The sequence below is a fragment of the Somniosus microcephalus genome, chromosome 25, assembly GCF_052327205.1.
Source record: "Somniosus microcephalus isolate GS21.2 chromosome 25, FLI_Smic_1.0, whole genome shotgun sequence".
Classification (NCBI taxonomy): domain Eukaryota; kingdom Metazoa; phylum Chordata; class Chondrichthyes; order Squaliformes; family Somniosidae; genus Somniosus; species Somniosus microcephalus.
In genome coordinates, this window is record NC_141011.1 from 54210040 (window position 1) to 54235955 (window position 25916).

Consider the following 25916-nt stretch of genomic DNA (forward strand, 5'->3'; position numbering starts at 1 on the left):
CCGTGCCACCCCAGCAACGGCCCAACTACCGCAGCAGTGTCCCAAGGCCAGAAATGCTACTTCTGTGGCCAGGCAAAACACCCCAGAGCGCGCTGCCCGGCGAAAAACGCGATCTGCTCGGGCTGCGGGAAGAAGGGACACTACGCTAACGTCTGCAGGGCCAAAGCCACCCTGAACCCCAGCAGCGCCGCGTGTGGGCCATGCGGGCCGCCATCTTGGGCATCCCCGGCCATGTGCGAACCACCGGTACAGCAGCCATTTTGGACGCCTCCAGCCACATGGGGATCATGGACGCCGCCATCTTGGACGACAGCCGGAACGCAGCAGGCCCCCAACACCGCCTCATCTGATACCCGCAGCGACACACCGACCCCTACGCTGGCATCCGTTACACTGGACGAAGCGAGACCGCACCAGCTGGCCAGTTCCACAATGGACATTAAGGTAAATGGCCACGATACAATCTGCCTTTTTGACTCTGGGAGCACGGAGAGCTTCATCCACCCCGACACGGTGCGGCGTTGCTCTCTCCCAGTCCTGCCTGCGCACCAGCGGATTTCTATGGCCTCCGAGTCCCAGTCGGCGGACATCGGCGGCTACTGCGTAGTGACACTCGTAGTAGACGGGACCGTGTATGATCATTTTAAACTTCTGGTCCTGCCCGACCTCTGCGCTGCCATCCTGCTGGGGTTAGATTTTCAGTGCCACCTTAAAAGTGTTACGATGGCGTACGGTGGACCCCTACCCCCACTCACAGTCCGCAGCCAGCAGCTCCCAAATTGCCTGCCGCGCACCAGGTGCAACCTCTCCACACTCAGAGTCACCCCCCCCACTGTTTGCTAACCTCACCCCCGACTGTAAGCCCATCGCCACAAAGAGCAGGCGATACAGTGCCGGGGCCAGGGTTTTCATTAAAACCGAAGTGGAGCGGCTCCTGAAGGAAGGGATTATTGAGGGCAGCACCAGCCCCTGGCGAGCCCAGGTTGTGGTCGTTAAGACCGGCGAGAAGCAGCGCCTGGTCATCGACTACAGCCAGACAATAAATCGCTACACCCTGCTGGACGCCTACCCACTCCCCCGCATAGCTGATATGGTCAACCAGATCGCGCAGTACCGCGTCTTCTCGACCATTGACCTGAAATTAACGTACCACCAGCTCCCTATCCGCCCTGAGGACCGCCAGTATACTGCCTTTGAGGCAAATGGCCGCCTCTACCACTTCCTTAGGGTTTCCTTTGGCGTCACCAACGGGGTCTCCGTCTTCCAAAGGGAGATGGACCGGATGGTAGATCAAAATGCGTTGCAGGCCACTTTCCCATATCTGGACAATGTGACCATCTGCGGCCGTGACTTGCAGGACCATGACGCAAACCTCGAAAAATTCCTCCGCACCGCCCAACTCCTGAACCTGACATATAACAAGGAGAAGTGCATATTCCGCACAAACCGCCTCGCCATCCTTGGCTGTGTTGTGGAACACGGAGTCATCGACCCCGACCGGATGCGTCCCCTTATGGAACTCCCACTGCCCCACTGCCTCAAGGCCCTGAAGAGGTGCCTAGGGTTTTTCTCCTATTATGCCCAGTGGGTCCCCTACTATGCGGACAAGGCCCATCCGCTGATCAAGTCCACCTCTTTTCCCTTGACGGCAGAGGCCCGCTTAGCCTTCCACCGTATCAAGGAAGACATTGCCAAAGCCACCATGCACGCAGTGGACGAATCCATCCCCTTCCAGGTGGAAAGCGACGCGTCCGACTTTGCCCTGGCCGCTACCCTCAATCAGGCGGGGAGACCCGTGGCCTTTTCACGAACCCTCCAAGGCCCGGAGACCAGACACTCCGCTGTTGAGAAGGAGGCCCAGGCGATTGTGGAGGCTGTGCGTCATTGGAGGCACTACCTGGCCGGAAAACGATTTACCCTGCTCACTGACCAACGTTCAGTTGCTTTCATGTTTAACAACAAGCAGAGGGGCAAAATCAAAAATGACAAGATCTTGAGGTGGAGAATCGAACTTTCCACCTACAATTACGAGATCTTGTACCGGCCCGGGAAGCTCAATGAACCCCCGGATGCACTATTGCGTGGCACCTGCGCCAGCGCGCAGATCGATAGACTGCGGGCCCTCCACAATGACCTCTGTCACCCGGGGGTCACCAGGTTCTTCCACTTCATCAAGGCCCGCAACCTGCCTTACTCTATTGAGGAGGTCAGGACCATGACCAGGAACTGCCAAGTCTGCGCTGAGTGCAAACCGCACTTTTATAGACCAGACAGGGCCCACCTGATAAAAGCCACTCGCCCCTTCGAGCGCTGATTTTAAAGGGCCTCTCCCCTCCTCCGACCGCAATGTGTACTTCCTCAATATTATTGATGAGTACTCCCGTTTGCCATCCCCTGCCCGGACATGACCAGTGCCACGGTCATTAAATGTCTGAACGACCTCTTCACCCTGTTCGGTTTCCCCAGCTATATCCATAGCGACCGGGGCTCATCGTTTATGAGCGACGAACTCCGTCAGTACCTGCTAACTAGGGGTATTGCCACAAGCAGGACCACCAGTTACAACCCCCGGGGGAACGGACAGGTGGAAAGAGAAAATGCGACAGTTTGGAAGGCCGCCCTGCTAGCCTTAAAGTCTAGGGGCCTTCCAACCTCCCGCTGGCAGGATGTGCTCCCCGATGCGCTCCACTCTATTCGGTCACTGCTCTGCACTGCCACTAACGCCACCCCTCATGAGAAAATGTTTGTCTTCCCAAGGAAGTCCACATCGGGGACATCGCTACCGCCAGAGGAGATGTCGTTAACCCTGGCACCGGGCAGGCAACACAGCCTTCGGGACTCTCGCTCTCGGCTGCAAAGAACTCTATCTATCCCCCTAACGATACTATCTACATGTTGCCCCTTGGCGACATCATCCGAAAACACAGCGTCAGTTTCCACATGTACGCTGACGACAACCAGCTCTACCTCACCACCACTTCTCTCGACCCCGCCACGCTCTCTAAATTGTCAGACTGCTTGTCCGACATCCAGTTCTGGATGAGCAGAAATTTTCTCCAATTAAATATTGGGAAGACCGAAGCCATTGTTTTCGGTCCCCGCCACAAACTCCGTTCCCTGGCCACTGACTCCATCCCTCTCCCTGACATCTGTCTGAGGCTGAACCACACTGTTCGCAACCTTGGTGGCATATTCGACCCTGAAATTAGCTTCTGACCGCATATCCGCAGCATAACAAAGACCACCTATTTCCACCTCCGTAACATCACCCGTCTCCGCCCCTGCCTCAGCTCATCCGCTGCTGAAACCCTCATCCATGCCTTTGTTACCTCTAGACTTGACTATTCCAACACACTCCTGGCTGGCCTCCCACATTCTACCCGACGTAAACTTGAGGTCATCCAAAACTCGGCTGCCCGTGTCCTAACTTGCACCAAGTCCCATTCAGCTATCACCCCTGTGCTCGCTGACCTACATTGGCTCTCGGTTAAGCAACGCCTCGATTTCAAAATTCTCATCCTTGTTTTCAAATCCCTCCACGGCCTCGCCCCTCCCTCTCTCTCTAATCTCCTCCAGCCCCACAACCACACCCCCCCCCCCCAAGATATCTGTGCTCCTCTAATTCTGCCCTCTTGAACATCCCTGATTATAATCGCTCAACCATTGGTGGCCGTGCCTTCTGTTGCCTGGGCCCTGAGCTCTGGAATTCCCTGCCTAAACCTCTCCGCCTCTCTCTCCTCCTTTAGGACGCTCCTTAAAACCTCCCTCTGACCCAGCTTTTCGTCATCTGCCCTAATTTCTCCTCGGTGCCAAATTTTTTTGTGTCTTTTAATACTCCTGTGGAGCGCCTTGGGACGTTTTTACTACTTTAAAGGTGCTATATAAATACAAGTAGTTGTTGTTGAATTAGCACCACCTGCTGGTTAGGTTTGGAGCTGCCTGTAAAATTCCATGTGTCCCTTCCTGTGGGTTTTATTAACCCCCATTGCCCTGCTATCTTCCAGTGGCTCTGGACTCGCCTCTCTCTGTACCACCTCCATCAAAATATTGTTTTCGCATCTACAGTGGGAAGGATTTACAGGCTGATTAACAGTCTTGACAGGTTGTGGCTAATGTTCCCTCTGATTTTTTTTGGGTGCGCGGCCCATTCAAATTTCTGTGCATGTGCGGTTTTTCCATTAAAAGCTGGTGAACCAGCTGCACAGGCTAATGGGAACATTGATTGTGCGTAACTATCTTTATAGCAGCCTATTGATAGGCTGGTTAGTCCTCGATGGCGCGAGGGTTTTATGGGCTCCCACAACCCATACAATGAGGAGGGGGGGGCCACCCACACCCAACAGAAGCGAGTAATCCCGCTGGAACCCAGTATTTGGAGCTGGTCCACTCGCCGGGACTGCTGCCACTCGGCCAAAGGCTCACTCATTCTCCATCAAAATAAAAATGATTTAATAAACCAGCGCATCTTCCTGGGCATTGCTCATAATTCCCAGGGTTTTCTGCTTCTGCACTCAGCAGCCGTCGATTTTCCATCTGTTAAAGTGAATGGGTGGATGATTGCTGACAGGAGTGCGCAGAAGTGGAAACTCTAGCACAGAACTCCCCTTCAAAATAGTGCTATGGGATCTTTTACGTCCACCTGAGGGAGAAGACAGGGCCTCGGTTTAATATCTCATCCAAAAGAAGTTTTTATGCAAGTGGATGGGCGAGCGTGCGTGTCTATCTCTGTAAGCTGCTGATTGACACCTGTACAGATTCATGAACGCCAATTTCTTTTCAGCTGGTACAAAGATGGCGAACAATTAGAGTTTTCATATCCTGGGTACATCACCATGAAGGGCAATAAGCTCAGCATCATCGCCAATGCAATCAATGAAGGAACCTACATGTGCATGGTGAAGAAAAAAGGCAAAATCCTCACAAAATACTCCTGGCAGGTAGTGGTTAAAGAATAAGCTGTTTAAACTGATTAAAGGAAGTCTGTAATAACTTGCTAAAATATATTGTGAGTGGGTTAGAAGTATGTAATGATTTACTGCATTTTATAAAGATACCGAACCAGCATTTGTATGGTAGTGTGTATTCCGAGCCGGGTTTGTCGATGTGTAATTCTGTTTATGCTATAAACGGGTTTGAATATATTGTACAGTTAACTTTAAGGATACATTAAATTCTGACTGACCAATGTGACTAAATGTTTAACTGAAGGCTATATTCTTAAACGTATCTGATGTCTAGTTTTTCCTCAAAGGCCAGGAATTCAAGGTGTGTGTTGGTTTGTCCACAGGCAGAGTACTGTTACTCCCAATAGATGGCTATCCAAAAAAGGGATGTGTAATTTTTTTTAAAGGTATTTAAGAGTGAGGGGAGCTTCTCAAATGATCTAGCAATAAGGCCATCAGAACTAAACCTTCCCACCTAATGCAGACTATTCATCACTGGAAAGTGCAAGAATCGACTTCATCTCAGTGGGAGAGTACGTGCCTTCAGCTGCCTAGGTCCTAAGTTCCTTCCATCACCCCTGCCTTCCTTCTTTTACTCACTCCTTCCTACCTTCCCTTTACTCTTCCTTCTACCCCTTCCTTCCCGCCTTCTACTCCTTTACTTTCCTTTATTGACTCCTTCCTTTCTACTCCCTTCCTTCTTTTACTCCCGCCTTCCTTCCCGCACTCCTTTACTCCCACCACTCACTCCTTCCTTTACCCCCTCCTACCTTCCCTCTTCCTTCCGTTACTCCTTCCTTCCATCACACCCGCCTTCCTTTACTTACTCACTCTTCCCGCCTTCCGTCTGTATCAGGACGGCTTCCTCCCATCCTGGCTCACTCTCTCCTGTTGTGAGCTCTCTTCTCCTGCAATGAGGGAGACAAAGATGGAGTGAGGTTGCAAGACCAAGGACCCTCCCTGTGTGTTGTATTCAAAGTGTGAGGGCTGCATGGTCAAATAGTTAGGTGAATGTGAGCAGAGAGGGGGAATGGCTAAGGGTGCATGGATGTGGAGGATCAGATTGAGGGTGATGGAAACATCATACAGTACTTACTTTTCCAGTGTGAAGGGGGTCATGGAATCTTTTCCTGCACTGCGCCCCAAGGAGTTGACTTCCCCAGCCACCTGTAGCCACACAGCCTTGGTCTGACTGGGAGGCCTCTTCCTCCCTGAAGGTTACAGGACCTCCCTGTGGGCCCTAGCCCCATCCAACAATACCTGCAGTGATGCCTCATCAAATTTAGGTGCAGCTCTTGCCCTCCCGCTGGCCATTGTTCCTGCAGGCTCCTGTGCCATCATAAGGGGAAAGCTTGGAAGCCTGCAGAGGAAGCAAGGCTTGCTGTGGACCTTAAATGCAGCAGCAATGATGACATCATTGGAGGGGACTTGCAGTCATGAAAAACCCATTTGCAAAGGCTTCCCACATGTTGGAAACCAATTGGCCAATTGAGTTAAAATTGCATCAATCTCACACAACCATTTAGATTCGTGTGGGAAATCACGAAATTCGGGGAACCCGACAATTGCCCGCACCCGAGTTAAAATCGATCCCAAGGTGATTGGCAAAAGAACCAGAGGCGACATGAGGGAAAACTTTTTCACACAATGAATGGTTAAGATTTGTTTTGTGTCTGCCACTTCATTTCCCTTACAGCCTTTGGAAAGGTTGACAAAATTTTATAAAACCATTTTGAAGGATTCCCCCACCAGAGGAAATAGATCGTCTTTAGCTACCTTCTCAAATCCTTTTATAATTTTAACACTTTGATTAGTTCACTGCTCAAGCTTCTATTCTCAAGGGAAAACAAGCCAAGTTTATGAAACATGTCCTCATAATGTAACCCTTTAACCAGTACAATTCTGGTGAATCGGCGCTGTACTTCCTTCAAGGACAATATATCCTTTCTGAGATGCAGTGCCCAAAACTGAACACAGTTACTCCAGAGGGGATCTGATCAAGGCTCACCACAACTGAAGCACAACTTTCTCCCCTTTTTATTCCAGCCCGAGAGATAAAAGCCAACATTCCATTAGCCTTTTTGATTGGCCTTGATGAAGCCACATCTGGAGTACTGTCTTCAAGTTTGGTCTCCAACTAGCAGTGATTCAATTAAATTTGTGACACCCAAATCTCTTAGACGTCCACTAGAAACTGGAGCAGCATAGAACTTGCGACACAATCACTGAATTAAAAGCTAAGTAAAAACAGCAGAGATTTGCTTCCCCCACTATGGGCCATCTATATCTTAGTAGCCTGCGTATACTATGATGGCACTAACATTTTAGAAAATAGAAGTTTTTTTTATATATGCCAAAAAATCAGTCAGCTACAAAGCCACTACTGTAAGATACAGGGCCATCGGATAATTTCACTTATCCGCCCCCCCGCAAACCAAAAGAAATGGCAGCAGTTCATATAACCAGAGAATAATGGGACTTTATGACCAGGAAATCTTCACAAAATGCCATACCATTTATTGAGATTAATATGTACCACTTAGACAACTACCATGTCAGCGATGACCAATGGGCCAGCCACCCAGAAAATGCAAATATTCATGCATATTGGATCGACTTGATGAAGCATTACATCCGTCCCACAACATCAAAGGGAAGATTCCAGGAGCAAAACACTTCTACTCCGAGGACCAATTCACAGACACCCAAGCCTTCTGCCATGGTTCAGGTCAATCAGCAGAAGCCTAATGATAGGGGCTGCAGGATCTGTAGTCCCTTACCGAAAATTCATCAGATGTCAACAGTTTCAGGTCCTGGATGAGTGGTCTTCCTTGCATCCATTAGCGAGATATGGTTTCCACAGTAGCTTGTCAGACATAAATAATCATAGACCTCTTTATAATGGGTTGCACTTTACCTTTGGACTGTTGGATGGTATTTGGGATCTTGGTTCCGTGTTCACATATAAAGAGATTGAAAGTCAGGCGTTGATTGTCTTTGGACAGACAAAGCCCTACCTATCCCTAGCCATGGGATATGCATTCCAGAATTTCATACTTAAATTTGTCTTGATCCTAGAAAAAGTACGTTGTCCAAGGCAGGAGATCAGTGCATAATAGCAAGGAATGCAGAAGTCAGACAAAACTAAGTAATTTTTTTTCTTAAAGCTTAGAACCTCAAATAACAATGTATAACAAATTGGTATCTCAGCAATTGCTAGGTCACATCATTAGAAAATTGGGTTTGAATTAAATGGTCATCAGTGGAGTAGATGTAACAGTTTATATCCAACTACCACATTACTGTAACAAGTTAAAGTAGATGACAAACCAGATTAATTATTTTTGTGTTAATCTCTACAGTGATGACCAGACATGATGGTGCTAGCAAAGGGGCCTAGGGCTCCTCATTTACATAGGTAAGGGACCTAAAGTCTGTTCGAGCAGGGTCTTTCAGGCATGGGACATTGATCCCTGAAATTAGCGCTCATTGCGTCCGTTTTATCGGCATAAAATGTGCGCAACAAGGTCCAATTTTTACCCCCTTAACTTTAAACTGTGAACCCTAGTCTTTGAATCCTGTGCTCAACAGAAGAGATGATGAGAAATAGGAGGGGGCCAACGATAGATCCTTGGGGCACACCAGAGGTAACGATGCGGGAGCGGGAAGAGAAGCCGTTGCAGGTGATTCTCTGGCTACGATGAGATAGATAAGAATGGAACCAGGTGAGTGCAGTCCCTCCCAGCTGGACGACGGTGGCGAAATTCTTAAAAAGACCTCTATCAAGTCCCTCAAGAATGTAGCCCAGGGTAGACATCTTCTTTCTCTCAATTCTGAGCCCTCTAATTTCAGGATTCAGTTTTGTGACCACCCTGTGGATTCCTTCCAATAATTCTACAGCTTTACTGTACCGGAACTGAAGACAGTACTCCAGATGTAGCATCACCGAGACCAGATACAACTTCAACATCACCTCCTTTGATTTACAAATCACATCATTAGTTAAGCCTCCCATTTTATTTGCTTCCTTCATCGACTGCGAATACAAAACAGTTTTAACAATCTGTCCACCAAAACCTCCAGATCGCTCTTGTGCAGTTACCTCAAGCATGTTTCCATTTAATATTTAATCCACAACCTTGCCTCTTCTACCTAATGACTTTACACTTACCCATGTTGAGCTCTATCTGCCCATTAACCTAGCCTTGCCAGGATCTCTTTGGATTATCTCTCATTGGTTACTGCACCCAGTTTGGTGTTATCTGTAATGTTATACACCATGAACAATATTCTGTACTCATGAACTATTTACAAAAATTATAAACAGCTGCCTCTACATTGAACTCCACTGGCAACTGCTTTCTACACCAATACATTTTCCCCACTCCATTTGCTGTTTATCTTTCAGCCACACAACAATCCAGGCTAATACTTCATCACTTATCCCCATGGCCACACACCATGTGAATCAGTCTGCCTTCCACTGCCTCATCACGGTCGTCCAGCTGGGTGGGACTGCACTCGCCTGGTTCCATTCTTATCTATCTAATCGTAGCCAGAGAATCACCTGCAACGGCTTCTCTTCCCGCTCCCGCATCGTTACCTCTGGTGTCCCCCAAGGATCTATCCTTGGCCCCTCCTATTTCTCATCTACATGTTGCCCCTTGGCGACATCATCCGAAAACACAGCGTCAGTTTCCACATGTACGCTGACGACACCCAGCTCTACCTCACCACCTCTTCTCTCGACCTCTCCACGGTGTCTAAATTGTCAGTTCTGGATGAGCAGAAATTTTCTCCAATTAAATATTGGGAAGACTGAAGTCATTATTTTTGGTCCCAGCCACAAAATCCGTTCCCTGGCCACTGAATCCATCCCTCTCCCTAACATCTGTCTGAGGCTGAACCAGACTGTTCGCAACCTTGGTGTCATATTTGACCCTGAAATGAGCTTCTGACCACATATCCGCAGCATAACTAAGACCGCCTATTTCCACCTCCGTAACATCGCCCGTCTCCGCCCCGCCTCAGCTCATCTGCTGCTGAAACCCTCATCCATGCCTTTGTTACCTCTAGACTTCACTATTCCAACGCACTCCTGGCTGGCCTCCCACATTCTACCCTACATAAACTTCAGGTCATCCAAAACTCGACTGCCCGTGCCCCAACTCGTACCAAGTCCCGTTCACTCATCACCTCTGTGCTCGCTGGCCTACACTGGCTCCCGGTTAAGCAACGCCGCGATTTCAAAATCCTTGTTTTCAAATCCCTCCATAGCCTCGCCCCTCCCTATCTCTGTAATATCCTTCAGCCCCACAACCCCCCGCCCCCCCCCCCCCAGATATCTGCGCTCCTCTAATTCTGCACTCTTGGGCACCCCCGATTATAATCACTCAGCCAATGGCGGCCGTGCCTTCTGTTGCCTGGGCCCCAAGCTCTGGAATTCTCTCCCTAAACCTCTCCGCCTTTCTTTGCTCCCTAAAACCTACCTCTTTGACCAACTGCCCTAATTTCTCCTTACATGGCTCGGTGTCAAATTTTTTGTCTTGTAATACTCCTGTGAAGTACCTTGGGACGTTTTACTACGTTAAAGGCGCTATATAAATACAAGTTGCTGTGGGTAAGTGGGACAGTGTCAAATGCCTTCATGAATCCACTGCTTCACCACATCTGTAACCCCCTCAAATAAATCCAGTAAACGGATAGGACATGCCTACCCTTTCAGAATCCATCCTGGCAATCATTAATCAGACCTGATCCTTCCAGATGGTCCCTCATACAAGTCTCGCCCATTTTTACCACACTTGAAGCAAAGCTCGGGTCCGTCATTTGATGGTTCATCACTTGCCCCCTTTTTAAGGATGGATAACAATTATTTCCCAATCTATTGGGACATTACAACAGTCAATGAGCTTTGAAAGATATTGGTTACGGGATTTGCAATCTCCTCAGCCAACTGCCTCAGTGGGCAAATTGCCGAGAGTCTTGAAGCCTTGTTTACCTTCAACTTCCTAATCCTTATTAAAGGTTTCCAGTTTGTTGCCTCCCTTATACGCTCAGCTTGAGTATTCCCCTTTCAGCCACAAAATAATGAGCCATGATGTGGAGATGCCGTGTTGGACTGGGATGGACAAATGTAAGTCACACAACACCAGGTTATAGTCCAACAGCTTTATTTGAAATCACAAGCTTTCGGAGCTTGTGATTTCAAATAAAGCTGTTGTTGTGTGACTTCCTACAAAATAATGAGTTAGTAATTCTGTAGACACCACCTCCTCAGTCACTGGTACCAGTCCAATGTCCCTCTGTACCCTTCTCTTGCGCCTGATATACTTAAAGAACATTTTTTTATCCTTTATATTTTTGACTATATTCTTCTCATGTCCCGTCTTTTCATTTCATCCATTTTTTGGTCTTCCTCTGGTTGACTTATAGTTCTCCCTGTCCTGTACATGTCAGCCCAATCCACATACATAGGTAAAAGGTAATGAGCTTCTGATAACTTTATAAATAACCCAATGATTGTATTCCCAAGTTTAGTTTTGTAACGGTAGGTTTTGCACTTTAAATTATTCAGGAATGCTTGATTTGCAATTTAACTCAATTGAAAACAAGTTGTATAGTTAGAATGTGTTATCAAGTCGGAAAATGATCGTAGTCTAGATTTCTGTTTTACACTAAATATGTTGTAAAATAGACAATAGCCCATAGGAAAGTAGACATTTCACACGAATAAGGCCACTTTACCTGCACATGAATGGACAAACCATTTAGTCAGTTTAAAAAAAAAATCTTTCCTGCTATCTTCTAGATCTTTGCAAATTACAACTGCCCACCTGCAATATGCCAGAAATGCATTTTTTTTAAATAGTCAAGAAAAGGTATGACCGTACACATAACAATAAAAAGGTATCAGTGCAGCTAAAGCTTTGGTTCAGGTGGCCCACCTGGACCCTCGTCTAATCTGTATCTTTCACAAGAGGCAATTAGCTCAGCATGGAAAGCTACCTAAAAGAAATCACTACGTGATGTTAAGAACATAAGAAATAGGAGCAGGAGTCGGCCATTCGGCCCCTCGAGCCTGCTCCGCCATTCAATAAGATCATGGCTGATCTTCTACCTCATCGCCACTTTCCTGCACTATCCCCATATCCCTTCATTCCCTTAATATTCAAAAATCTATCGATCTTTGTCTTGAATATACTCAACGACTGAGCCTCCACAGCCCTCTGGGGTAGAGAATTCCAAAGATTCACCACCCTCTGATACACTATCCGTGTAGCAGGGATTAATACATTGAAAAAATAACCTTCTGTACTCTAGCTGAAATCTAAACTCAGTTCAGCTAATCTAACACATCAGAAAATAACATGTACTTTTATTGGAGTTTATTTTTAAGTTTACCAAAACTCTACACGTACACAAAATATTCCACTTTGACCAGTCAAGTTTAACAATTATTTTCCACATTGCAAATGACTTGATTGAATTATTTTACATTTTACAAATGGATAGTTTAAAAGCGTAAAAAAAACCTGATAGGTGAAGCTTGTTGACCTGCGACGTTGTACCAGAAATACAGCGCAATGTCCGCTATAAAACGAGATACCAAACGTGAAGGGCATCCTTTAGCTACTGAATTGTCCTTCATTCCTGTACCTTCAGATAAAAAGTCAGTGCATTAGAACTTCAGGCTGAAGCCAGGACCGGCAGCAGAGGCTCCCTGGTTTGTGGTGGTTAGATGGAAGCCAGTGTCTTTCAAGTCATCATCTCCCTGTAAAAGGAAAGAGTTTGCAAATAAATAAAATAAAACCTGTTTAAAAAGCACCTGTTTCACTTCACCTCCTTTCCCACCTTGTTTCTTTACAAGATGCACTGCAGCAACTCGCCAAGGCTTCTTCAGCAGCACCTCCCAAACCTGCGACCTCTTCCACCTAGAGGACAAGGGCAGCAGGTGCTTGGGAACACCACCACTCTGACTTGGCAATGTATCGCCGTTCCTTCATCGTCGCTGGGTCAAAATCCTAGAACTCCCTCCCTAACAGCACTGTGGGAGCACCTTCACCACACAGACTGCAGCGGTTCAAGGCGGCGGCTCACCACCACCTTCTCAAGGGCAGTAAATGCTGGCCTTGTCAGCGATACCCACATCCCATGAACGAATAAAAAATGTGACATTAAATTTCAGTCAAGGCAGGGATCGAACTTTGAACCTTGGAATCCATTTGTTTCCTATTGTATGAGTGAAGTGGACAAGTGGGCAGCTGTTGCACATATTAAAAAGTCATCAAGCTGGAGAATAGGATCATTAATGAACTACCACTACATCTGACTCATCAGCTGTGGCTCAGTGGGCAGCATCCTCGCCTGAGTCAGAAGGTCGTGGGTTCAAGTCCCACTCCAGGGATTTGAACACAGAAAGCTGGGCTGACACTCCAGTGCAGTGCTGAGGGAGTGCTGCACTGTCGGAGGTGCCATCTTTCGGATGAGACGTTAAACCAAGGCCCCATCTGCCCTCTCAGGTGGACGTAAAAGATCCCGTGGCACTATTTCGAAGAGGAGCAGGGGAGTTATCCCCGGTGTCTTGGCCAATAGTTATCCCTCAATCAACATAACAAAAACAGATTATCTGGTCATTATCACATTGCTGTTTGTGGGAGCTTGCTGTGTGCAAATTGGCTGCCGCGTTTCCCACATTACAACAGTGACTGCACTTCAAGAAAGTACTTCATTGGCTGTAAAGCGCTTTGAGACATCTGGTGGTCGTGAAAGGCGCTATATAAATGTAAGTTTTTCTTTTTCATCATCTCCCTGTAAAAGGAAAGAGTTTGCACCTAAATCAATTCAACCCTGGGAATGGGAATGGCTGCTGGGAATGATCATTTTTTCTGTGCCAGATAATTTATTGTATCCAACATTTGTGGTGGTATAAACAACATTAGAAGTTAAGAATAAATAGGAGGCTCAGAAGCTATTTTGCACAAAGAAAAAGATTTTAGTAAAGCACAATTTCAGGCACGTGAAATTTTTTGACTGTGCCCACTTGAACTGTGGAGAAAACAGCGAGCAGAAGTAGATTACGCCCTGCCACACTGAGTGATGTAACACGAGGATAAAGGACCGGTAGTTGCACATCTGCCACTGTTGGTGGCAGCATGGGAGTGTTTTGAGGTAATTAATATCACACAAAATATATACTGGCTTAAGAATAATCTTTCCTAAAGCATACTGGGACCAGTATACTAAAAGTAAGCCAGTGATTACCACATGCTTACAATGGAGGGCTGCTGAAATATAAATAGGTTTGAGGGGCAACTGGATGGATTTCTAGAGAAAAAGATTGAGGATATGATGGAAAGGCTTTGAGATCAACCATAACGGGGCAGGCTTGTTGGATCATCATTTTACAACACGACAGAATTTTACCTCCAGACTTAATTTCACAAACACCCTGCTTACACACTCGAACTCGTCCAGAACTCTGCTGCCCCCTTAGTCCTGTTCACCCATTCCCCCCTCCACGGCTCACTGTCCAACGAATCAAATTAAAAATCTTCATCCTAATTTACAATCCCTCCATGTCCCTTGCTCCACCTTCTTCCAGCCTTATTTGCATAAAAACCAGAAGCTTACTGATTCACGACGGTCAAGCCCACCTTCAGGGGGACAGGACTGGTTCCACGTTTAACTCTGGTGCTCAGACTTCGCAGGGCAGGTTGGGGAACGTGGCCCCCAATTCAGGCCTCCAGGCTGCACCACTGGTGGCCCCACTCTTCGGACCTCTCTCTCCCTAAACCTTGCTAGTTCTTGTCTTTAAAACGCTCAAGAATCTTTTTGTTTATGCTGTCAGTCGCCTCTCCTCCTACTGGCTGCTGTCATTTTCTCTTCGGTAAAGCACCTGGCGAGGTTTTCGGTGTTAAAGGCCTTGTATAAATGCAAGTTATGCATAAAAAAAATTTAACTTACCAGTTGACTATAGCCAAGTCCACCTTCGGGGGGACGAGGACTAGTTCCACGTTTAACTCTTTGTTGCTCACTCTTTGCAGGCCAGGTTGGGAACATGGCTGATTCGATAGGGAGGGGTGTCTCCCTGAAATATTCATGCTTCAGTGCTTCTTCAGCTGTAATTCTTTTGGCGGGGCAGTAAGTCAAAAACCTGTTTCCAAAAAAAAGAGATTCTAAACATCTGGCAGTAGAACTGTGGCCACGCTATACTTGAGGCAGTCAACTTTGTAAGACATCTGCTCTCATCAAAAAATAATCTTTAAGTAGTAACAACGGACACCCTGATTTCAAAGCTGCCAGCGTGGAGCGCACTGTTGATCATCAGTGACTTGCTTGAAATAACTAAAAAATCAAACAGTCTTAAATAAAAATGCTGCAAAGTTTAAATGCAGCAATCAGCCATGTTTATCTAAATGAACTGTAAAACTTGCTCAAACTTTGAACTTATTCTGCAGAGGATTTAACTCATAGGACCTCTTGCAATTTTCAGCCTATTAAAACCCAAGATTGTTGTCACCTGATCACTACTTCCTGTCGTGTATTGATTGCAAGTTTGACACCAGTAAATACGGTAATGTAATGTGCATTGCATTATGGGAATTACCCAGGAAAACGGCAGTCGGCCATTTTACACAATAAAGTGAAGATCACAGTTATAAGCCTGTCTGCCTGATTCTATGCTTTAATGCGTTCATACAACATTGGCGACGAGGATAACGAACGGAATCATTTTAGATATGTAGTTGCCCAAGTTTTAGTTAGCTAGGATGGAGAAGACCGGCATTCAAAATTTTGCATGCTTCGCCGAGCCAGCCACGTTGGGTCCAAGATGGACGAGGTGGTTAACGTCTTTTGCGCTTTATGCCGACGGCAAAGGACTCATTATCGATGATACCTCTACAGCTGCCACAAAGCAGAGGAGAAGAGCTCTACTTCTACACCTAGCAGGACCAGATGTCCAGGATATCTTTTCGACTCTACCGGACACAGGAGAGCCAGCAGACTACACGGCGGCGGTTAGTGCTTTGAATCACTACTTCGTGCCCCAGGTCAACGCAGCATTTGCTAGACAGACTTTTCATAAGTTGTCCCAGAAGACAGGTGAGATTGTGTAACAATTTGCTACTCGCTTGCGGCAGGCTGCTAAAGACTGTGCTTTTGGGGGGGATGCAGATAATCAAATAAGAGACGCTATCCTGAGTAGGTGCACGTCAGCCTATGTGCGGAGGAAATTGCTAAAGGGCAAGGTTTAACGCTCGCCCGCACGTTACAATTGGCCTCACAATGTGAAAACGTCGAGGAGCAGATGTCAGCCATGTCATGTACAGAGAAGGTGGAGACAGATACTGTTCGTCGTGTTACACAGAAAAGAGGGTATTATGCGAAAAGCTTGACAGAGAAACCAAAGGGAAATGGCGATAGGAACGAAAGGAAATGTTACAGATGTGGACACACAGACCACATGGGCAGAGATCCGAAATGCCCAGCGCGCGGACAAACGTGTCATAAGTGCAAGGGAAAGGATCATTTCTCCAAAGTATGCCGCACAAAGGGTACAAAGAAACACAGTGTGAACAATGTAGAGGAACAAAATGACTTTGCATTTGCTGTTACTGGAAATAACGTGACAGAGAGACTTACCTTTTGTGTGGGGGGAGTAAACCTGAGAATGTTAATTGATTCGGGTGCAACTAGTAATGTGATAGATGAGAATACATGGGAAGGATTAAAGTCAGAACACATTAAGTGTCAGTCACATGTCCCTAAGACAGAGAGAAAGTTATTCTCTTATGCTTCTAGCCGACCACTGTCAGTTAAAGGTGTATTCACATGTGGGATTACAATAGGTAAGAGAACTGAGCAGGTGGAGTTCATTGTGGTTAAAGGCCATGGAGAGCCGTTGCTAGGAAGGGAGACAGCCATGAAACTGGGAGTTTTTAAAATAGGCGCAGATGTCTCAGCTGTGGTAGATGTAAGACAGCTACTAGAACAGCGGTATCCAAAGGTGTTCCAGGGAGTAGGAAGGCTGAACACAAAACAGATCAGTTTGTATATCGACCCACAAGTGAAGCCTGTGGCCCAGCCACTCAGGCGTATACCATTCAACTTAAGGGGGGCAGTAGAGGCCAAAATAAAACAATTGAGGGACATGGACATTATCGAACCTGTAACTGGTCCCACCCCATGGGTAAATCCTGTGGTTATTGTACCAAAAGCAGATAAGGATGTAAGGTTATGCCTAGACATGAGACGAGCAAACCAGGCAATAGTGAGGGAACGATATCCAATCCCCACCGTTAATGAGATACTCCAAGGTATGAACGGCTCGACGGTGTTTAGTAAGCTAGACCTGAAATGGGGTTATCACCAGCTAGAACTGACCCCGAGTCACGAGAAATCACAACGTTTGCAGTACATAACGGAGTATACAGGTACAAGAGGCTGATATTCGGTGTATCTTCAGCTAGTGAGCAATATCAGCACGAGATAGCTAATGCCTTAGCTGGAATAGAGGATGTTGAAAACATCTCAGACGACATTATCGTGCATGCACACGACTAGGAAACGCACGACAGATGCCTGCACGCTGTCATGACCAGACTAATGGAAAGTGGACTGACACTAAACTCAGAGAAGTGCCAATTCAACATGGACCGATTGATTTTCATGGGAATCCTGTTGTCTGAAAAGGGCATCAGACCAACAGCAGAGAGAGTGCGAGCGGCGGCAGAAGCTCGGGAACCAAAGAATGCTACAGAGGTGAGGAGTTTCTTGGGACTTGGGTACAGTAGCAGATTCATCCCGCAGTTTGCAACGCTATCAGAGCCACTGCGACGCCTGACGAGAAAAGACACACCATTTAAATTTGGATCACAACAGAGACAGTCATTCAGTACACTCAAGGAAGAGTTGGCCAGAGCCGGCACTTTAGCATATTTTGATAAGGACGCACCAACCAAGGTGATAGCAGATGCCAGTCCTGTAGGTTTAGGCGCAGTACTAGTTCAGGACCAACAGGGACAAGAGGTGCCAATATGCTATGTAAGTCGTAGTTTAACAGACTGAGAGAGGAAATACTCTCAAACAGAGAGAGAGGCCTTAGCTCTTGTATGGGCTTGTGAGAGGCTGCATCCATATGTGTATGGCCGAAAATTTAACTTGGTAACTGACCATAAGCCATTACAAGTGATATACAGCCCACACTCTAAACCCTGTGCCCGTATAGAGAGATGGGTACTTAGATTACAGCCGTACGATTTTAAGGTGATACACATTCCAGGCAAGCAAAACATTGCAGACCCACTGTCACGATTGCTGGGGGAGACAGCAAAACAGGAGAGACATTCTCATGGCTCAGATGAATACGTGAGATTCGTAGCTGTGAGTGCGACACCAAAAGCACTCACTACTAGAGAGGTGGAGGAAGCCTCTGCTACCGACCCAGAGCTGATTGAGGTACGGAAGGCAATCACAAATGGACATTTTGAGAACTGTAAAGCTTATGCAGCAATTGCAAACGAGCTGTGTGTAGTGGGGTACCTAGTTCTTCGGGGAACACGCACAGTGCTACCCACAGTGTTACACGCACGAGCCCTGGTGTTAGCACATGAAGGACACTTGGGAATAGTTGGAACAAAGCAACATCTCAGAACCAAGGTTTGGTGGCCTGGCATGGACAAGGCAGCTGAAAAACACTGTAAAACGTGCCACGGCTGTCAGATAGTAGCCAGACCCGACCCACCTGAACCGTTGAGACCAACACCATTACCGGAGGGCCCCTGGCAGGATGTAGCTATAGACTTACTGGGACCCTTGCCATCCAACCACTCCATTCTTGTGGTAGTTGATTATTATAGTCGCTACTATGAATAAGACATCATGACCTCCACAACAACTGAGAAGGTTATTGATAGTTTAGAGTCAATCTTCAACCGTCATGGTTTGCCAATCACCTGCAAATCTGATAATGGTCCCCAATTCAGATATGAATTATTCAAAGAATACTGTGAAAACAACAGGATCAAACACCTGAAAACGACAGCAAAATGGGCTCAGGCTAACGGAGAAGTCGAGCGCCAGAATGCATCGCTGATGAAGAGAATCAGAATTGCTCAGTCAGAAGGACTAGATTGGAAACGTGAACTTAGAAAATATGTGACTGTGTACAGGAGCATTGACCATGCCACGACAGGAAAGAGCCCGGCAGAGCTGCTCTTTAAACGGAAAATGAGAGGAAAGCTGCCAGACATCACAGAGTCGCGCGCAGACATGGAAGTACATGACTGGGACGCAGAACAAAAAGGCAAGTCCAAACTGTACGCAGATGAACAGTGGAGAACACAATACTCAGAGGTGGAAGTTGGCGACACGGTGCTGGTACGGCAGGACAAAGTGGACAAGTTCACCACTCCTTTTAATGCCACACCCCACAAAGTTTTGGAGTAAAACAGGGAGTCAAGTAGTAGTAGAATCTCCAGACGGAGCACGCTACTCGAGAAACACTACGTTTGTGAAGAAATACAGAACCAATGGACCAAAGGAGACACTCCATGAGCAGGAGGAAACACAAGGGACTGAGGACAGTATAGTAGACCCTGACACACATACCACTGTGACACAGGCAATACCCACTGACACCAACATGTCAGACATACCCAATAGAGCCAGACCTCAAAGGGTTAAAAGAAAACCCCAAAGACTGTCTGATTATGTCACAACATAAGCTGTGCGAGAGCTGCATGGGTGATGTTAAATGTTTAAACCTGGGAATTATTTAGTTGTGTGGTAAGACACAAGTTTGTAAAAAGTTTATAAACCAAATAAGTTATGCAGTGTTATTGTAAGCAACTGTTTGTAAACTGCAAGTTTGTTTCCAAGGAAAAGGGGGATGTCGTGTATTGATTGCGAGTTTGACACCAGTCAATACGGTAATGTAATGTGCATTGCATTATGGGAATTACCCGGGAAAACGGCAGTCAGCCATTTTACACAATAAAGTGAAGATCACAGTTATGAGCCTGTCTGCCTGATTCTATGCTTTAATGCGTTCATACAACACTTCCCAATTTGCATCATCACTTGTTCTGTCCTTTTCAACACTAGTGGTGCCAAATTTACTTTCTCAATTAAAAAAAAAACTTTTTGCCATTTTGTGCTCTTGGGCTTTATGCCAGTGCTGGGGAACGGAACACTTTTGCCATCTCGAGTCAGCAGATAGTACAACTAACTCGGTTATTGAGAAACCAGTGTAAAGGGCCATGACTGCAGTGTAAGAAAAGATCGATAGAAGTTCAGATAAGATTATATAGTGATTAGGTGACCCAGATTGGTTACAAGAGTGAGACGAAGAAACAGTTCTTTTGTCAAAGAAAGTGTTTTTGCCAACCATCCCAGGGCAATGGAATATCTGTGTGGAACTTAGTGTTTGCGAGAAATGGCAGTGGCATTACTCCAGGGATCAAATGCACAGTAAAAGCTCTGCATTCTTCCACATTAGTGTCCAGGCTCAGAGGCACAATCCCTTACAGCACCAGTGCGAATTTCTCTGCATCATGCACAAACTATCTTTACAGCTCCCTAAGAATGTCATTCTAGTGCCAAATGATGGGTTGTTAAATGCACCAGTTATTAATTGGGCTCAGACAGCTCAAAGCCATTTTATTTGGGACCCTTACCACCAGGAGGCAAAAGACACATTTACCCTATCAATCTGGGCTAGATTTGAAGCTGGGGAATGAAAAGACCATGAAAAAGCACTGTGCACCAATGACCCCGTTTAGCTGCGCAATGATCTGATGGTCCCGCGCAGCCAGCTCCATGGCGTTCTCATGTCAAAAACCGCACATGCGCAGTAATTTGAATAGGCCATGCAGCCCCTAAAAATAAAATGATGGGGAACATGGCCGTGCACCCAGGATTCAACTTTTAGTTGACCACACTTAATCTTCCCCTGCAAAGGTTTCCAATAAATCCCCTCTGGTCTCGATTACTGTAAATTGGAGTTAATTAAATCAACACAAAGACTATTTAATCCACATAGTAACTCCCGCACTTACTTGTTCATGAGGTCAAAGCCTTGATCAGATAAAAGGGCTCCAAACCTCTTACGCAAGTTGTTGAATGGATATTCAGTAAAGGTCATTTTCTTCACTGCAGGAAGCTCATTGTAACCAGGCCAGATCTTCTCACTCGGTGTGCCTAACTCCTTCAAGGAGAAAATGATCACAGTCCAACTTAATGCAATGAAGATGGGTTGCATTTAAAATTCTAACCTTCACTTTCAATGATTCTACATATACAGATGCAGTGTGACTGTAACAGAAATCCTAAAGCAATCTAGTTTACATTATCCAAAGACTTTCAAGCATTTTACCAGTCCAGCTATCAACTGGAATCTAGGGCTAGGGGATTAGTGATGTTATCAAGTTTTGAGGGTTTGATGATCCACAAGGTAGAAAAGAGGCAGCAGGAGGGGACAGAAAGGTCAGTACTCAATGCAGCAAAGGCACTAAATCGAGAGGCAAAGGCACCTGGGGCAGTAAGTGGTAAGACATCTCGAGGGGCAAAAACAACAAAAAAACAATTGCCACAGAAAAAAATACTCCACATGGGTTCCACTGGCTATGAAGTTATTAAAACCGGTTACAGATTATGTGCAGACATTGCACAGGACACTGCCTTTCATATTCTGCCCAAAACACACTCTGGTTTTAGATACCATTTTCAATGTAGCAAAGAACAAGTAGATGTTACAGTACATCAGCTAGTATTGTCGTCAGGAGGGAACAGTCCAGAGCCCTAAACAGTAACTATACCCACTCTGTTGGGTGCTGTGCAACTGATGGCATTGGGAAGAGAAGCAAGGGAGCACTCTGCCCCCTGAAAATAGCAACTTGTATCTAGACCCAAAGGGAAGAGGAATCTCTCTAAGCTTATTTTGGAGACTGAGAACCAGCCGTATGAGTAAGACAGCCGAGAACTCCTGGTGATGACCAGATGTTGGTCCTTTGTGTTATGCAATCTAGGAAGCAAGCAGATTTTCAGTGGTGAATTCCTTGAACAGAAATTTCACTTCGGAGACAGTCCTGTTGCTTTCGGCAGAGAGGGGAATTTAAGTGGGAACGATGTCCACAATGAGGCTGACTTTAACGTTCGGTCCGCCCAGCTGGTGCCCATTTGAGTGCCAAATCTCAAAATGAGGTAAAAATTAATCTGCCTTTTTCCATCTAATTTCGGCCCTGCACTAATTTCCAGTCGGACCTGGGGTGCGTGTTGGAAGCTCCCATCTGAAGCTGCCGGGAAGTTTCAGTTTGATATTAAAAAGGGGGCCTTTTGCAGCCAGTGGGCATGCTGGTTGTTAATTCTACTGCACTCCCAGAAAACGTGCCCCGCGGGGATGTTAGAAGTTGATCTTCAGGCAGGAGGCCAGTTAAAGGCCGTGAATTTAACAAGTGGTTATTTTTTAAATTTTCTGCTGGCTATTAAACTTTCATGAGCCTTTCTGCTAAATGTTCCTAATTATTTAATTTTTGGCTCCAGCACCCAATGGGAAGCTTCTGAGCTGATGTGTTTGGAAAAGGAAGGCAATCTATGCAGGGATGCCAGGCTGCCTGAAAGATGCTCCATGCCAGCACAAGAATCTGCAGCTAGAAGTCAAATGACCTCACGTTGGTGGACATGGGGCTGGTGGAAGCTCCTTTCCCCAAAGAAAGCCGAGCCTGCAGACCTTTGCTGGCTCCACCACGATGCGTGAATGCCTGTTGTGTGAATGGTCCTTCAGAAACACCCAATCACAGCAGGTCATGCTTTACGTGGTACCAGGGGAAAGTAGGTGTGCCAGGGTGACCAAGTACAGGCACTGCCTCTGATTGGTCACCATCCACCATGATGCCACCAACTGGGTTTTTGCAGGCCCTGGCACATCTAGCTGCCCATGACTTTGGGAGGCCTCTCTCTCAAGGTCTGGATCAGCAAGGAGGCAGATGCCAACCACTGCAAGAACACCCACGCAGCATAGGCCTGGCAAGTACAGGGACAGTAATAGTCAACCTTTTTTGGCGAGCATTAAAAAAAAAAAAAAAAAATGCACTGCACTTATAAGGTACAATTAAAAGTTCATGGGGTGAAGTGGAAGGCGGGGGGGGGGGGGGGGAGGAAATCAGGCCCTCAGTAGCTTTATCTTTAGTGTCAAGGGAACGTGGTCAGGATTTAATTCTGGTATCTAACTTTTGGAAACCCACCAAAAAGGCAGGTTTGAGAAAAGCTGCATTGCAGGAAACTACACTGGTTAGTGGAGAACTGAAGGCAAACAGTACAGACACTGGGCCCACCTTTGTATGAAATCAAGTTGCATGCCTGTTTTAATGAGGCCACTTACCTTAAAGATTTTGTTAATCTGATCTATTTCTGATTTCCCTGGAAACAGAGGTTTCTGAGTTAGGAATTCAGCAAAGATGCAGCCCACCGACCACAGGTCAATCGCTGTCGAGTATTCCTGCAAAGGAAACAAAATGGCAGGACGCCAGCAGCAGCCAATTAATGCAAAATGTTTCTCAATGTTTTCACACACACACTTTCAAAAAGAAAAACCTTCTAGACATCCCACACCAAGGATCAAAACAGCCCCCGTCTGAGGAGGCAAAAAATGTGATAAGTAGAGAGATACATTTCTAAATATTCACAGTCAGAATTTGCAAACATTATCCGTTGTGTAGGGGTGCGCACATGGTCAGTCATACAACAGGCCCAATGTTTTTCCTCTCGAAACCCCCAAAATTAAAAATCAATCAACTGACTAGTGAATCAATCTCAATACAGTGAGAGACTTGTGCAGTTTAAAATAAATGTCGAAGCAAATCCGATTTTACGTTACTACTGCAGTGAACCATGAGACCGCCGATTGCTATTCACTGATCTTGCACGTCTATTGCAAAATACGCTCCACATTCACTTCAGTGTAATAGAAGAGACATTTCACTTTCACTGAAATGAACCAGCCGTGTGTTTAATCAGACAACCAGTGTGGGGGAGGGCGAAACATCTTCGCAAACTACTGCCAAAACACCAGTTTAAACTTACACTGCTTCATGTTACACTATTCTTAGTGCTAATGGAAACCTAAATAATTGATTGACAAGGCCACCAGAATGGGGCGCTGTACGTAACAATACTATAACAGATTAATAATACAAGTCAAGGTAGATGGATTGCATAAAGACAATTATTATCTTCTCTGTTGATTTGCAGAATCAGTCGGAAGCACAGATATTGTTAGAAGCCGTTCTTTTCACTTTCTGAACAGCATTATCCCGATCGCAGGCTCAGATCACTAACCTTTGCTCCAAGCAGCAGCTCCGGGGTTCGATACCAGAGCGTTACCACTACTGGCGTGTAAGGCTTCAACGGGGAGCCATACTCTCGAGCAAGTCCAAAGTCGCCAATCTAGAGAACGTTCAGTAAAATTTGTTTTGAAGTTATTACATTGGCAGGTTAACATCCATTACTGAAATAACTCAGGAACATCTTTCAACACACTACAAATATTAAAGACGTACTTTTAAAGGAACATTGTGCCAAACACAGGATTTACCTGCTGCAGAATCATCAACATTGAAATTTACTCAATCTTAAAATGAAAATAGACAAACTCTATTGTTTGCTTTACCAGTGAAGCAATCTACAATTGGCTGGAAAGAGCATCAATGAACAACACTCAATTACTGGAGTGATCACTTGTAGTCCAGCCAGGCTCGAACATTCTGTGTCAAAGAGGGGTCAGAGCAGTTTTGCACAAGATCCCATTCCCGGCATACTGTTAAGGAGCAGGCAACTGGCAGAGGCGGAGTGCTTTGAAAATAAAAACACCAGTGGGAGGAAAGGGGAATAACCAGGTTTCCTCTTCAGGACCAATCACTCAGCTACTCTCATGCACCTACGGCTGGATAAAGGACTAAACTAGCATGGGAACATGGCTGGCAGCAGGTTGTTTCTAGCCCTACAGTACGGAGTGGCTCAGAGACCTGTAGGGCAAGGGAAGAAAGAAAACACCCTATTAATAAAAAAGGGGGAAGGGTTTAACAAAAATTAATGCAGCAGGGAAGGAGCAGTACAGTCCATATGGTGCATTACATCGACAGAAGAAAGAAAGTGTGTGTGTTTATGACTAACATCTACCACTGCGAACGTGTGGATCACAAACCCATACAGTAATATGTCCCAGAGGAAGAGGGACTAGACCGTCACCGAGCACAGTGGAAATGCACCAGTAATATCTATTTTCTCATTGCAGTAGGACTGACCTTAAGTATTCCCGAATGACTGAGTAGAAGATTAGATGTCTTTAGGTCTCGGTGTAAGATCCAGTTATCATGAAGATGTCGAACGCCTTTTAGAAGTTGTAGCATAAGTGTTTTAACTTCACCTGGAAATGAAACAAAAGATTTTAAAGATTGGTGAGTTTTCATGTGTAAGGCTTCACCACCTGATCCAAGTCAGCAATGCTGTGATTGCCACTACAGTGTGTTACCCCTCCTCAACCTCTCCGTGACCGTTGATAGGGCTGACGACCACACCTCATCCTCTGTGGTCTCTCTCCGCAATACTGTCCTTTCGTGGTTCCATTCCTACCTGTCCTAAAGTAGCCAAACGCCCTGCAATAGTTTCTCCTCACGCAACTACAAACACATTGGGTGTGTTCCAAGCTTCAATCCTCAGCCCTCATATTCCAATCTACATGCCGCCCCTTTAGCAGCATTAACCACAGCATGGGATGAGCTTCCATACAATGCCAACACCCAGCCTTACTGCTCCACCACCTCCCTTTCTCCCACACCTGTTGCTGTGCTGTCTGCCATGACGTTGTGGATAAGCCAGAACTTCCTTCAGCCAAACACTAGCAAGGCTGAAGATATCCGGTTCTTCTCTCACTAAAACCTAAACACTCTTGCCCTGATTCCATCGCCCCTCTCT

At 46.1% G+C, this 25916-nt stretch overlaps 2 protein-coding genes across 19 annotated transcripts in view; one reads left to right on the forward strand and one right to left on the reverse strand.

The window, feature by feature from the left end:
- Positions 1-5195, forward strand: part of mmp23ba (matrix metallopeptidase 23ba) — a 50536-nt gene extending 45341 nt beyond the window's left edge. Inside the window, exon 8 of the mRNA XM_085967471.1 lies at positions 4781-5195. Coding sequence (XP_085823597.1) covers positions 4781-4955 — 175 coding nt within the window. The 3' untranslated portion in view covers positions 4956-5195. The remainder of the gene's footprint in view (positions 1-4780) is intronic.
- A 7121-nt stretch (positions 5196-12316) lies between these two features.
- Positions 12317-25916, reverse strand: part of cdk11b (cyclin dependent kinase 11B) — a 50004-nt gene continuing 36404 nt past the window's right edge. For all 18 annotated transcript variants that reach the window (XM_085967473.1, XM_085967472.1, XM_085967481.1 and 15 more), the window contains 6 exons: positions 25247-25368; positions 24282-24389; positions 23326-23442; positions 21005-21153; positions 14910-15099; positions 12317-12717 (listed from right to left, as the gene is read on the reverse strand). In XM_085967473.1, the coding sequence (XP_085823599.1) occupies positions 12625-12717; positions 14910-15099; positions 21005-21153; positions 23326-23442; positions 24282-24389; positions 25247-25368 (779 nt within the window). In that variant the 3' untranslated portion in view covers positions 12317-12624. The remainder of the gene's footprint in view (positions 12718-14909; positions 15100-21004; positions 21154-23325; positions 23443-24281; positions 24390-25246; positions 25369-25916) is intronic.